Source organism: Ptychodera flava, chromosome 6, assembly GCF_041260155.1.
Source record: "Ptychodera flava strain L36383 chromosome 6, AS_Pfla_20210202, whole genome shotgun sequence".
Classification (NCBI taxonomy): Eukaryota; Metazoa; Hemichordata; class Enteropneusta; family Ptychoderidae; genus Ptychodera; species Ptychodera flava.
In genome coordinates this window covers 37,703,106-37,718,190 of record NC_091933.1, presented here as the reverse complement: position 1 = coordinate 37,718,190, position 15,085 = coordinate 37,703,106, and the positions used below count along the sequence as shown (strand labels likewise).

The 15,085-nt window shown below is 41.0% G+C and overlaps 2 protein-coding genes across 4 annotated transcripts in view; one reads left to right on the top strand and one right to left on the bottom strand.

Moving 5' to 3' along the window:
• LOC139135681 (protein Wnt-5b-like) overlaps window positions 1–15,085 on the top strand; it is a 67,441-nt gene that overhangs the window by 21,850 nt on the left and 30,506 nt on the right. The window lies entirely within an intron of this gene.
• Window positions 4,369–7,152, bottom strand: LOC139135680 (F-box/LRR-repeat protein 14-like). Its single transcript, XM_070703280.1, has one exon. The coding sequence runs from the start codon at window positions 7,028–7,030 to the stop codon at window positions 5,840–5,842; it is 1,191 nt and encodes a 396-aa protein (XP_070559381.1). The 5' UTR covers window positions 7,031–7,152; the 3' UTR covers window positions 4,369–5,839.

Here is a 15,085-nt window from a genome sequence, read left to right as displayed (position 1 = left end):
CTCTGGCCATCTCTCTAAAAAATCCAATGGTCTGTCCCTAAATCTAGGTGTTCCTTTCTACAATAATTGTTCTATTCACGGTACAGGAGTACTTGGGAATTGAAGAAAGAAAATGCACGAAATAGACGGACAGAGTGCATGTATATCAGGCCGGTGTTTAAACTCCATCATGGACTGTGTATTCAATCAAATACACTTCATGCACTTTGGACGGTCGAATTATAAATCACTTCCACAGTCGTAGTTATTATCTTTTTCCAGTACATGGATAAGGTAAATCACTACGAACGAGATAATTTTACACCAGCAGTATTGTACCAATCAGTCGTTAGAAAAATTGTCGACACAGCGCCAAATCTTAACCTGAACGCATACTCTGACAAATTAAACCTTTGGTGCATCATCACGTGACGGGGATGGCCAATTTGTTTCCCGGTCGGTTATAGAGTCAGGAACAAGACAAGTTTAATCATATATAATAATCTATCCTTCGAGGGAATCGATTTAAAATTGCAAGACAGTCCGACGGCGACGCATGCTAATTTTGGAGCTTCTGTATAACGTCATCGGGTTTGCTGAGAAGGCTGCAGTTCGCCGGGGACAGTGCTCCGATTTCACAGCCTGTACGACACCGAACTTTTACACAGTTTTCACTAAATTTGAATCCCGGAGACAACATGAGAGCGACACTTTACACAAAGTCTGGCTGTATATGAACTGCCATTGGTCTGGCAACAAACGCTCTAAATTTTTTGGTTGAGTTTGAATTTTAACCTAAGGCAACGATTAAACCCTTTAGCTTGTGCGCAGAATTTTATGGTTTTTCAGACCTGTAACCCAGGGGTAGAGAATGCAGTCGCACGATGCAGAGTTCAAGCCGGCACCTTTGCAGACCTGACCTTTTGAAACTCGGGTGTTACCGTGTAATAGTCAGTCATAACTTCAGGATATTATTCTGAATGTTTGAAGAAAAAAAAATTACCAGAAAGTTTTTGTGGAGGTTAGCCAACTTCTATCGAATTATGCGAGGTCATATTTAAATAGCTACCGGAGGTCACGTGCTAGCCTTTTCAACTTGGAGGTGTGGCCGGATGTAACTTTCAACTCTGAGGCCGAGTACACTGCGTGTATTCAGTATAGGATAAAGACTGAATCACGTGTCACGTGGGACTTTTACATCGGAACCTGAAACCATGGCAACCATGCAGCCGTCATCCTTGGTGTCAAGTTGTCTTGCCAGTGCTTGGGTTAAAGACTGTCGTGGACCTCGTATATCACGGGTTTTACGAGTTCAACCGTGCTTTTCTCCAAGTTGTACAGGATGTACAGGATGTAGAGATCCAATGGTTGGTGACCCTTCAGCAGAGTATTGTCGTCGTTAAATGAGACATTGAATAGCATTGTTTTCCAACTTGTTCAAACATTATGCCGCGCAGATTGCTCCTGCGAGGTCCCTATGCTTTGCTGAAATGAACTTGACAGGACGTCCGACAGAGTGCGCCTAAAGTTACTTGTTGCAATAAGCAAGACACCGTATAAAAGAAGGTGGGTGGGGATAGACTGTGCAGCACTATCTCTGTCTCGATTCATTTCAGCCACATTCAGGCACGTGCTCCTCTCTTCTTTAGCAAACTCCGACGAGCGTGATGCTATGTCGTTTGAGAAGCCACAATGACCCGTCTTCGAACAAAGCGACGGACTGTGATAGTTAGATCGAACAGGCCACATCGAAGTTGAATGATTCGACGTTACCATAGCAACAACACCCGAATGGGATGTCGAGTAAATTGGCTCATCATCCTTACTTACAACAGAAATATTTGGCTCCGCATCATGCTCAAAGCACGCGTGCTATGTGTTTGTCTCAAACTTGCGATCTTGTTATAACAAGATTTTTGCAAGTAATATTTAATGAAGCAAATGACTGGCGAAACCAAAGGCTTTATTGTTCATTTCAAATTCATTTCAAACTCAGCAACACCGTCATGTAGGCTATCGCTCGATACCATACAAACCCTGCAGCATGTGGTCGAGTATCCTCATTTTTGTCACAGGTAACAGACTGGCCTGGCCGCAGGTAACGGGGCAACCCGTGATCGAGTATCGGCCGAAGTTTTGCTCAATTCTTTCATTTCTCTTAGAAAACAGTTTCTCTGCGAGGGGGACCAAAATTGCGCAAAGTTAGGTTTTCCCAGTAACCTCGTGGCCTACAATATCGTGTCAACCAGTTATGCAGCGCTGACCCGATAGGCTGCCTCATAACGCTTACATGAGCTACCAAAATATTTCTATTACAAGCGCCAAATATTATTGACTTGTAACAGTCACTAGTTTGTGCCTAGACATGACAATTATAAGCGTCAAATACCAGTCTAAAACAATAAACGGCGAGGAACTCTTGCTCAAAAGTTACACCACAAACAAATCTTTGTGAAACGTGCAAACTATACCTTCCGCAAAGACAAAGCGCGTGCGTACTAGAAGTCGCTATGTTGCTGTTGTCAGTGAAACGGACATCAGACCATAGTTATAAGGCAATACTTCTATAATATTGAAATGATGTAAAAAGGATCCCGTCGAGAGTACAGTGAACGATGCCATTTTACATCGTCGAGCTTGCTGACAGCTCGGAGGTTGGGGAGACATCTTCCCATGCCCGATCACCGTGACAACCAATGATCTACAGGGTGCCATCATCGAGGGGCATAAATAGTAATCGGAGAGAGTGAAAAAAGAAGTTACCTTGTGAACATTAGTTCTAAAAAAAAGCCCTGCAGCGTGACTGAGTACTGCCTCGCTTTAGCAATACTCAATACTGAAAGGCCGGGTATAGCCAATTTCCTTAGCTCCGTGCTGAAATAGAAGCCAGGCGGCCCTGGGGCAACTCATATATTAAACCACGCAGACACGGCTGCCTCCCGCTGCTACAGTCCACAACTGCCACGCAACCCTGTCTGAATTTTTCAAGTCTGTAACAAACATTAAACAACCTCGCAGCATCAGAGTAAGCCAAGAATTCTGGCCCAGAAAGTAACATGTCCGCTCTCTTCGTAAAAAATCGAATGGAACAATCGTAATATGGCCAGGGTAAAGGACGAACTTCCGAATTTAAGGGAAAAACTCTCTCTCGGCACATCTGGCATAGTTCGACTAGTCTTTGTCACCACAAGGGGAAAATAACTGTTCTTTAGTTGGAGTTGAATTCCTGGTATCGGAGTATGATGTATGCTCTTTATTTATGTGTGGCATTTTTATGGACAGCGTCTCTTGACAAACACAGCTACACTACAGAACTCCATGTAAACTGATCTCCCGTACTCCTAGACGCTCGTCTTCATCCAAAGTGAAATATGCAGAATGTCAAAAAGAATAGGGGGCCATCCGAGCAGCTGTGACGTTCTTTTTTTCCAGTTCATTCGCTCAGAGATGTCTGGGAGAGCCAAGACTACTGTATGAAGGGAACAGAACCACGGGGGTTTTGTTGATACATGGTAGTGTTTGAAAGGAGCGCACGGGGGACCAAGGTATATGTGTCGGCGAGTCAAAAACACAGCGTAACCACGTGAATAAGTAATGAAGTACGATCAATAATTAAAAATCTGGGTGACCTGAGAAGAATACCTAGGTAATTTGCAACCCAGGCGGAACATTCCTCTATCTCCTGTGGCTCTGTTGGTAGACATGCATGGCGATTTAGAAAAAAAAATGCAAAATGGAAATCGTCTGCTCAAAATGTACTGGATGGATTTTAGAACTTTCTTGGCTTGTTGCCAACGAAAGCTGAAGTCAATGAACACTGAAACAGCAGGGGTATAAGCCATCTCGATTTTCACATCGAGCTCTTGTCGTCATTTTTTTCCGACTTCAGCCTTACATTTTAACCCTCAGAACTACAGCATTTTTCTGCAGTTTTAGTGTTTCGGCAGACTAGCAATCTACGCAGTGCAGTTTTTTTTTTGTTTCGTACGTCCGCCGCCAGTTTGAACGCCAATTCTTGCGTGAGACTATACGAAAATAGCAGTTTTTCTCACGCCAGACAATAAAATTAGAAAGACTGGTTAAAATTACGAAACAAAGTCCCGGAAGAAAGCTTGAGAGGCGGAAAACGGTGACGAGCTATTTCCCATCGCGCGTGTCTTTTAATATCAACCGAAGCACTCGCAAGCTACGCCACAATATCTGTGCGTATATTAGCGGTGTTTCTTCATACAGAGGACTGGCACCAGAAAGGCAAAACCCAGCCTCTGTAACCTGATCCATGTTGATTGAAATACAGCGGTGAAACATGAACCTCGATAAGCAAAACAGCTCCGAACCCCAACATGATGCGACTGAGCTAAGAGGAATAACACACGTACAGTCAAGCACTGAGTATTATCACTTTTTTCTTTTTCTTTCTCCCCTTCAAGTATGTCACAATATCACAAACAGGGGGAAACAAATATGATAAAATTACAAAAATTTCGATACATGATTTTTTCCTGAAATACACAGAAAAACTATGAAAAAGCTATCTTTACAAAATTTCAGAGGTAGCTTTGAGTAAAAAAATTCTGTACACGATTTTCTTTAAAGCCTTGTTTCTTCTTTGTCCATACAATTCTGTGATTCGTTAAAAATACTGAGTCTTTTTCACTTTCATTATTAAAATGTTCAAATTTGGCTTCACTTTGGCAATTTTCACTTATTAAACTACGTAAAATTATACAAATCCACTTGAGCCTGACAAGAAATTTCCCGTCGGAAAAAAAAATGACATTTGCTGTTCGTTGGAGGCACCAATGGTCCTTGATGAATCGGTGAATGCCACATTTTGCGTCTAAATCTAGCAACACATGGTACTAAGAGATATCAGCTGGTGTTACTGTTTTGTTCGCCGAGGCTGTGTGTATATAGTATACACACATTGAGACGCTGTGGCAGGCTACCGCAACAACGATAGCACGTTGCCAGCCATATTGTGTATACTCCTTTTTGGCATACCTCAATTTACAATGCTGACAGTTATTCACAGAGGCAACGAAAAACAACATTGAAAAATGAGGTGTCCAATTCGAGCTTCAGGCGCCACGTATATCAGTCACTGCAAAAAAATGGCAGCCGTGGGTGATCACATCGTTAAAAAAATTTAACACTTGAAATTATGGCCGAAACAGGACTTGTTCATCAAGTCTACCGTTTGTATTTGCTCAACAGTCTTCACTCTACAGAAACGCATATGCATGTATGATTGAATAGCAAGCGAGTCCAAGGTCTCTCATTTGCATACATTACAGTCAAATGTTCCTAAATTCCTGACGAAACGCTTGCTACCATGCATGTGGTGCTTCATCACCCCATACCTAAAAACTACGCGTTACCCAGTTTTACTTTAAACTTCACCCCAAACAAATTGCCACACATGTTCACTCGCTGTTTTGAACAGATTTCAGTTTTTGCCATCAGTGTGTGTTGTGATGCAAGGCATGAAAGAATTCGAATCCCGTTGCAGTGAATGGAAGGTGCCTCAAACCCATTACTTCTTTTCAACGGACACACTCTTTTCAAATTCTAACAGTGTGTCTCTCTACTTTGCATTTACCCGCACAGCGAGCATTACAATGACCCAATGCCACGCTATCCAAAGCATACATGTGCGGAGAAAAGTCTGTGTCGCCTTCGCACGATGGTTGAGTTGTCCGTGAAGAGAGAATATGAATCAGTTGTTGTGCATATGTATGCATGTAGGCTCGCCAGATCGTCCATTCTGGCTGCCAGCACGCTGTCCTGTTTCCTAAACGGCGCCGTCCAGTATGTTCAGGCTTGTTAGTGTTATGCTCCCGGGTTAACTGCGTTCTCTTCACCTTTTGTGCCACAGACCAAGATTCAGTACGGTCAGACATGGCAGTTGCATTATCTTCTCCAGTCCCACGGTGGTTATTTTGGTACAACCGTAAAGGTCTATGCAAGTCAGCTTTCTGAGATATGTCGCAATCAGACCAAGCCCTTCGTCGGTTATGCGACTGCACTGGCCAATGTTTAGGGTTTTCATATCACGTAGCGTTGACACTAATCTAGCGATGCCATCATCAGTGATCGAGCACGAACTCAGACTTATACTGGTTAAACTATGCATTCCCTGTGCGATATGATTTAGCGATGCATCACCGACTTTATCGCAGAAACTGACATCCAGCGTCCGTAAATATGCGCCCCCCTCCGCTAAATGGGCGATGCCAATGTCGCTTATATTGTCACAGCTTCTGAGGTTTAGCTCTTTCAAACTGGCCATTTTTGACAAGTGTACCATGCCAGAGTCGGTAATCCCGCCGCAGAAACTCAAGTTCAAGCTCTGTAGCTTCACGAGTCCCCTCGCGGCGTTTAACAACGCAACGTCGGTTAGTTTCTGACAGTCCTGTAGCACCAAATGTTGCAAGAGTAGCGTCCCTTCGCCATCGCTCTTGGTCAAGCCGGCAAGATGTCCAATGCCCGAATCCAGTATGTGTCGACAACTTCTAAGGTTTAGGTAGTTCAGTTTGGTAAGCCCCCATGCTATGAGCAAAAGCCCAGTGTTCGTTATATTACAGCAGCCGCCCAGATCCAAATGCTGTAAGTTCCGTAGGTACTGAGCAATGCGTCCCAGACTACTGTCCGTGATCTGTTTACAGAGACTCAAGTTCAACACAGTGAGGCTGGGCATTTCTCTCACAAAAGCGTGTGCCAACCCAACGTCTGTCAAATTATAGCATCCGCTCAAATTAAGACTCTGTAAGTTATGCATACCTTGTACAACTGAACTCAAACTTCGACGTAAACTCAGAATCTGCACACGCCTTATTCCGCGATTCACTAAACTCGGAAACAAAGACGGATTCGCTCGCCGCAAATGCAGTTTGGCTTCTACTCCTTTCCACACGGACCGATGGTACGCGGCATCTTTCCACTTCCGGCACACTTGGGCGGCTCGGCCTTTGTCTTGGACGTCCAAATAACTGAAGATCATGGCCAGAATTTCAGGGAAGAGGCAGGAAATGTCCAGTTCGCCCGGCATGTTGGGCAAGTCAGTCGCTGACACGGTTTACAGGATTACTGCTGTGTGTGCTTCACGTCGAACTGGCGCGGCGGCTTGCGGCTGAATGCGTGTATGGTTTCCTAGTCACGTGACATGTTTTCAGTGTGTTTGACCCACGTGACGGCATGCGCATATTTGATTGGACCGCTTGTCAATCAATTTCATTAGGTACGGTCAGGATAGCTCTATTCCGACTCCCTACAGTTCTGACTCAATCGACATTCACATGACTCCGCAATTCCTACCGTATCGCACAGCGCCCTGCCTGGAATCACTGCGTGAGAAGACAACAACCTCGGCAAAGTATATGGCATGGATTAAAGCGGGAAAAGGAAATATCACCGTGTGCAACTGTCTCGAAACGATAGTCTGGGTAAAGCTCACACTCTGTGGTACTCGGTGCTGATGCACGGTGTGATGTTCAGAAAAAATACATTATTGCTTTGAAACCAAGCCGACCGTTACGTGTTTCCATTGAACTTTATAGGGGAAGTCGATTATACTTATTTTTTGTCTTTGCTCAGAAATAATTTTGTGCATCAAAGTAGCAAAAGTTTAGTTGGCCCAGTCCGTTTTTTTAATTTGCGCAACAAGACGGAAAAACATCTTGTTTTAGGGAACGGACAATGAGATGTTTGGATGGGTCACGGTGGATAAGATGAAAACTTACATTTTTTTCGCGTTTCAAAATTTGAGAAATTACTTTTTTCGGATTTTACACATACCATTTTTCAACATTAACATTTTTAACCTATCATCATGTGAAGTTTGCCATGGCCTATTTTTTTTAACTTTTTTTCCTTAGATTGTTTCTCTACCTCTGCCAATCCCCTTAAAACCCCCTCACAGATCAAATTGTCCATTCATGATTTAACACCGAGAGTGATAGTCCAGAACAACACCGTGAGATTTGATACTGCCACCTACGACAACAAAAATGGTGAATCAAAGCGTTCAAGTGGTTCATCATGTAACTCCGCATAGCATAATAGTATGATATATGCTCTCCGGCTCCCCCCCCCCCTCTCTCCCTCTCCCTCTCTCTCTCTCTCTCTCTCATCCCAAGCAAATTCTTGCCGAGAAACACTCATTAATTGTCGGGTTAGTCATGTCGAAGTAGTTGAACCCATGTTATGTTAGCAATGCTTATGAAAAATTGATATGTACAACAAAGCCTTTTGTAAAATGCCTCTCGTGGAAAATATACGATAGTTGATTTGAGATGATTCTCATCTCAAGATTAATGAAAGGGTTGTATGTAGGGAATATGATTTCATCTTGTTCGCTTGATTACGTAATATATTCAACAGTTTGATAGTACTAGTATTTACTTTCTTTTGTGCCTGTATATCGAATCCAGTAAGTAATGTTTGCGACCGTTCTCTAATTCAACAATGATGTATTGTCGGTGAAAAGTTCTGATACAGTGATCGAAATAATTTACTTCAATCAATTAAATTACTGTGGAAACAAGGAGTCAAGGCGCCTTCCTGTCGAGATTCGTACATCTTCCTACCCCATAGACCATCGAGGGTCTAAACCTATCCAAAAAATCACGTTATCGGTGGAGTATCTCTGCAGATATTGGTTATATAATGCGACGGTGTGTGTGCCTTACCATCAGTTTTTGGTTCGAATGTTGTCCCACCCAGTAAGTTTGTAGAGAACAATGTACTATGCTTATGAATGTTTTTTTATTTCACTCACACACAAGTACACCCAACACACATATACATATGTATGTAGCAAACACAGACACACATACACATACTCATACACATACACACACAACACATACACACATAAGCATTCATCCAGAAAGTTGTAGACGCGGCTCATCTGAGGTGAACGAAAACGCTTAGGAGACAATGCCATCCTATTGCATACGGTCTTTGTGTTTAATCGTGTTTTGTTTTGAGTGTTTTCAATTGACACACGTGATGCCATAAAAGTCAGGGTGAATCGCAGATTTACGATTTTTGAAGAGCTGCTGAAAAAATTAAGATAAAAACCGCCTTTCAGAAATTGACCATTTGAATAAAACGAAGCCGGATGTCGCACACATAATAAGATTTTTCAGAGGCCTGTCCCCTCGGGCGAAGTCGGAATCCATCTTTCAAACTCGGTTCGTGCACTATCTCCCGCCCTTCGGAAATAGACGACAGGCCTGCCATGGTGTGTTTGTAGAGTGCCCTTAAGACGCTTTAAAATATTAAAATCATGAATTCTGGGAAAACGTGTTTGTTGCAATTTTCGAACAAAATATTTAGGTTTGTGGAGTATACGATCTGAATTCGAAATAATTTCATCTATATTGATAGTCATGAGAAATAGAATTATGAGATATGTTGTAATGTGATTATTAGTCTCGGACACACGTGTTTATATATATATATATATATATATATATATATATATATATATATATATATATATATATATATATATAATATATCAAAAAGCAGAGCGTTTGTGTAATTAATATATATATATATATATATATATATATATATATATATATATATATAACAAACGCTCTGCCTTTTGCTATCTTGTATCAAGCAGTAATATCCTAGGACATAGGTGTAGTTATATAGTTATATACATATATATATATATATATATATATATATATATATATATATATATATGATTTATACATACATGTGTGTATATATACATATATGTGTGTGTATCGTTCCATATTTTAACTATATCTGTGTACTGAATCAAAAATCTTCGGCAAGTATGTTAGTTGTATGTGTCCTATGAAGTCCAAAAATAGTTCGCTGATACTTGCTAGGTACTACCATCAGGTTTACTACCCATATACTGAGTCCATCATCCGACTTCTGCCGTTGCATACATCTCTTTAGTTATGTTATCGTCATGAGACATCAGTAGAATTGAATTATCCGTTTAGCGAATCGTACCGACAAGTTGGCAATCGCAAATTGATCTTGTGAACAGAATTCTAGCTACGGGCATGATGATATTTTAAACGATTGTCCTCCAAATTCTGTGTAAACACCACTAAAATACACACTGTGCATGTTGCGGGTAGCAAATAATGGAATGAAGTGTCGGGCAGTTGTAAACAGGCTACCCAGCAATTTCGTAGAAAACAAAATATTGGAAGTTTCAATCTATAAAAATGACGCAAAGTCTATGAAAGCTGTATAGCTACGAGATAATGCACTGACAATGTTTACAGAGTGGCAGATGTTGATATGGTTCCTATTGAACATCATCAGAACAGAAATTATGTAAGAATGCATGTCTGTTGTCGATGAAATTGGAAATCACCCGAGCGTAACCAATACTGTGTGGGAAGTGAAAACTGAAAATTGCTGTCCAATTTTACCGAGGAGGTGGGGGATGAGCTTCTGCAACGCTGGAGCGTGTGTTATTTTGACACCACTGCGACTTGCAAATGCTATACGTATCGACTGTGATGGCTTATGTATTCACTCCCGCAGTATGAGGAACTATATCATCTGGCACCGTACGCTCGGCACAGCTCAGCCTCAGACATGCGTTGGATGCCCAGTGGTGTAATAAACAACGCAATAAACAGATGTCAATTTTATGCAAATTCTCAACGCGTCCTAAATTTGAAAACGCTATTTATACGGCAGCACGTACCCCAATTACTGAGGCAGGGGCGCAATCAATTTTTGACCCCTTTACGGTCGGCGGTGCTGTACGCCTGTGAAATGAGTTCACCTAATCTAATTTCGGAAAGCCTCAATGATAACTTCTTATACTCGTTAACATGGGAATGTGCATAGAAAGGCACATATTTTACTACAAATATGAGAATGGACCATGGAATATAACTCATTATCTCCAGCACTGCACTGCAGTGGCCAATTATCTGTAGCACAACTGTCGCCCACGAAAAGTCTCTTCCGTAAGCACTTTATCCAAAACCGATTTCGATAATCGGGACATTTTTTGACGGCAGCAATGGAAATCCTTTGGTAAAGTACCATTAGAAAGCAGAGATGCGCCTAAGGAAAAAAAGCAAAATGAAAACACGAATGTAGATTTGACATTTTGTGAACACAGCGCGCTTACGGGTGTTTTGCCAGAGCAAGAATTGCCATACCCGTAGTTCTAGAATTCCGAAGCCGAAAAATTACCTCAGGAGAGAAATCGTGTAAAACATCAATACATTGACATTCGATTACTACCATTGTGAATTTCTGACCAGGACCGATAGAAAAATTTAAATGTTGTTTGGCTCTATGCCAAAGCAAGCGGAAATGAACAAGTTTGCTGCCCATTAGATCCATCGGTCACTGCCATTACCCGAGGTTCGTAGACTTAATATACTCCCTCTACACGTCATGACCAATACAACAACAACTAGGTTGCGTCCTCCTCGAGTCGAAATTTTCACAACGGATCACATGAGGGCGTTATCCAGGAAATTGCCCTGTTAATATCGGTTGATGCCAGCAATGAAGTCCACCAATATTGTCACCCATGCTGTATATATGGGTAAAACAATCAAAATGTCACGTTTTTTAAAAACCCAAATATGAGTCACACTTTCCGTGAGACTTATAAACGAGATGCCCGAGGATGTGCTGTATTTAATGAGCCAAAAGCTTGTTAACATACATGTCGACGAAAATTACTTTATAGTCATGGGTTTATGTGTAGCATATAGTATTGCGAATAAAATCAATCAGCTTTTCAGTAAAAGTACAACCACAGCAAATTTTCAATGCCGCTGCCGTGTTTTGCTTTCCAGATTCAATTGTGAACTTGGCTGTCAATACAATGTCGTCATTGGCGTTTTAAACAGCGTTAATTATCCTCTGCGTCAGCTTGTCGTAGCTCACGTCAGAAAACGGACTCATCAAACTTTATCAATATCAAAGAAAAGAACATACAAATTGAAATATTTTTCAGAGTATGAATTAGAACAAATACTAGAACACGAATACAATGAACAATACTTTGCCGACAATTACAACAGGAAAAGTCCATATTTTGTTTTTCTGCTCCTTCGTGGCGTGCGTAAGTGTGGTTTTGATAATTTTTAGGCTACTTTCATTTTACTTTTTATTTCAACATGCTTTTTATTGAGTTTTTTTCTTTTGCTAACTTTCCCTTTTTACATATGATTTTAATGTACAGTACAATTGAACAACTTTATTGGATACTGGCGCGTTATAATTTTTCTTAATTGCTTGATTGCTTGATTGTACACTACTAGTTACCCTATTTGGGCTTCTTTACATGTAAAAACAGCTATATCAAATCATACTTCAGCTCAAAGTCCCAGTTAAGTAACTCTTCACTGTTTTCATTTTTCTCGTTCTACGCTTCAATTATAGTTTCTTTGTCCTCTCTATACAGCCTGCATGGGAAACAGCTTGTATTTTCCTCACACGCATTGTTATTGTTGACCGTTGAATTTTTCGCTGCACTTGGATTCAAATTGCCAACGACAATGTGCTCAAAGGGAGAGGACCACTGTATATCAAGAATATTGTGAACATTGCCAAAAGTCACAGTTATATGGGCTTTGAAAAGTCAAATAGAAACGGAGAATGCGAATACGACTTGGGCACTATCATCATTATAGAAAGCCAACCCATCTCTGGATTTCTGAGTTCCGCTGCCAGCTGGACGTTTACAATTATATACTCAACACAGGTACTGGCATTGTTTAGTCCAACATGTGACTGATATGTAACTTTGTCGTTGAACACTGACAAAAATGTGCTTGGAGAGGAAACGTGCCAACGTTGTAATATCAGTGACCGATGCAACCTATTGTGAATACATTGTGATCATGCAAACCATCGTTATCTACGGTTTAAATATTTATAGTCATGTCGTACTTGATCATGATGATGATTATGATCATCATGATCATGATCGTCATCATGACGGTGATGATCGTGATCATGACCATATTCATAACAGTGATACCTACACCACGGCCATGGTCCATCATCATGTTCATTTCTTTTTCGAACAGTTGTTTCATCAGCAGTGAAGGGACTAAAACAATGGCGGTATTGCGAACTAACCACCTTCCCCTGTCGCAAATACCGGTAAAACTATTATCGTGTTTTCGATAGAATCTAATACTGATGCCACTGAGGGCGCCAATAACCCTGTTCGCATGGTATTTACACAGCAACGCTTAGTATGCTCTCGTCGAGGCATGTACAGAGTTGTAACATATTGATATCGTGTTCAAGCACTGTCCGCTAGCACGGGACCGCACGTTACTTCCGACTAACTCCTTGGTAAACGAAGATGGTGCTCAAGAAGACGCTTTTCTTCTTTGACAATCGTAAGATATGTGATACTCAGACATGCAGTCAAAAGTTACTTCCTTAAAGCTAATATTATTAATAGAACACATTTTTCATTTCTGGCAGAAGATGAGCCCTCTGTCCCTGTTTAGTCACCCTGTCTACAGTGAGACTGCTTTCTCAGTTCAGTAGTTTCTGATTAAGGTAATTTCAGCTCAGTGCATTTGTTGAAGTTTCATATCATCGATAAACCCTAAACCAAGAGAGAGTAGATTTTAGGTTTTTAAAGAGATGAATGCAGTAATCCTCGGTCTTTGCACTCTCAAAAACACTCAATAGTCAGCCGTGCAGTGGCCAGGTAGCTAATGATTGTAGCGAGGAATATAGATATAATGTGTTCCTCTGAGCCACGAGCCGCTGCCGATAAATAATACGCAGCAGAAGTTATATGTTGACTTAAAAATTGAATTTTCTGACAAGTCGCAGACCAAGCAAGCAATATCGACAAGCAAACAACTGTTTTTGCACAGTCTGACTTTCAGTCTCGTTCGTGGGAAAAGGTACTGTCCATTCCGTGCGTGATGCACAGATGCAGAGTTCATAGTGTCCCTAAAATGGAAAACTGCAACTTTCTTGTGTGTTTATATACTAATTGTAGTGGAAAAAAATACATGTCTTCTCACCCTCCTCTCAAGAAGTGTAAAGTCTGTCTCGATATGGAGGTAGACGCTACATCATTGACCTTGCCAGCACAATGCACGGTGCGTACAATGTGCAATGTTATTGTTGACGTTTGAATTCCAGCCCGGACTAAAATTCAACAGTAAGATTTGACATTACATTGGAACACAGGCTGTGTTGACAATTTTGAACGCAACACGTTTTAACATGATTTGAGGTGAAGACAATGAAGCTGCATTTTACAGACAGAACATCAATATTGATAAAGTACAGCGAAAGAGGATACTTGTGGAGCTAGTGGTTGTAGAGTTTCCAGCACTTTTAAAATTAAGCTTAAGTAAGCACGTTACAGCAGACAGACCGTCAACAATTTCAAATTGACTAGCAAACAAAACAAAAGCAAGTACCATAAATTTTAATTTCTTAGCTCTCTCTCTCTCTCTCTCTCTCTCTCTCTCTCTCTCTGTATGTATGTATGTATGTATGTATGTATGTATGTATGTATGTATGTATGTATGTATGTATGTATGTATGTATGTATGTATGTATATGTATGTATGTATGTATGTATGTATGTATGTATGTATGTATGTGTTATGTATGTATGTACGTATGTAATTGTAAAATGGGAGAGATCGTTATGTTCTTGACCTTCTATTCTCGATAAACTAGAACGTCTTGTTTAATCATCCAATTGACTTTTTGACATGTGCCGTTCATTTCAGAGAACAAATTGACACAGCTGGTGCGCCCTCAAACGGTTATCATACACCTAACGATTTCTAAAATGCCTCCAAACATATATGAGGTTCATAGATACATATACGGTTTCGAAGGGGCTAGACAAAACTACGGATAGATAACATGTTCAACATTTCAATACGTTCTATTTCCAGAGAGAAACGTGGACAATTCGTTCCACACAAACGAAAGACAAAAGTTGATGTCAGTTGCCGAGTTTTCCTGTACCTCCGAAACTACACAACTGTGTCTCTGTAACAGCGTCTCTGACACTGTCTCTCCAACTGCGTCTCTGTGACCATCTCTGTGACAATGTCTCTGTGACCAT

Excerpts from the sequence above, each read along its gene's own strand:
- LOC139135680 (XM_070703280.1), bottom strand. The coding sequence starts at position 7,030 with ATGCCGGGCGAACTGGACATTTCCTGCCTCTTCCCTGAAATTCTGGCC.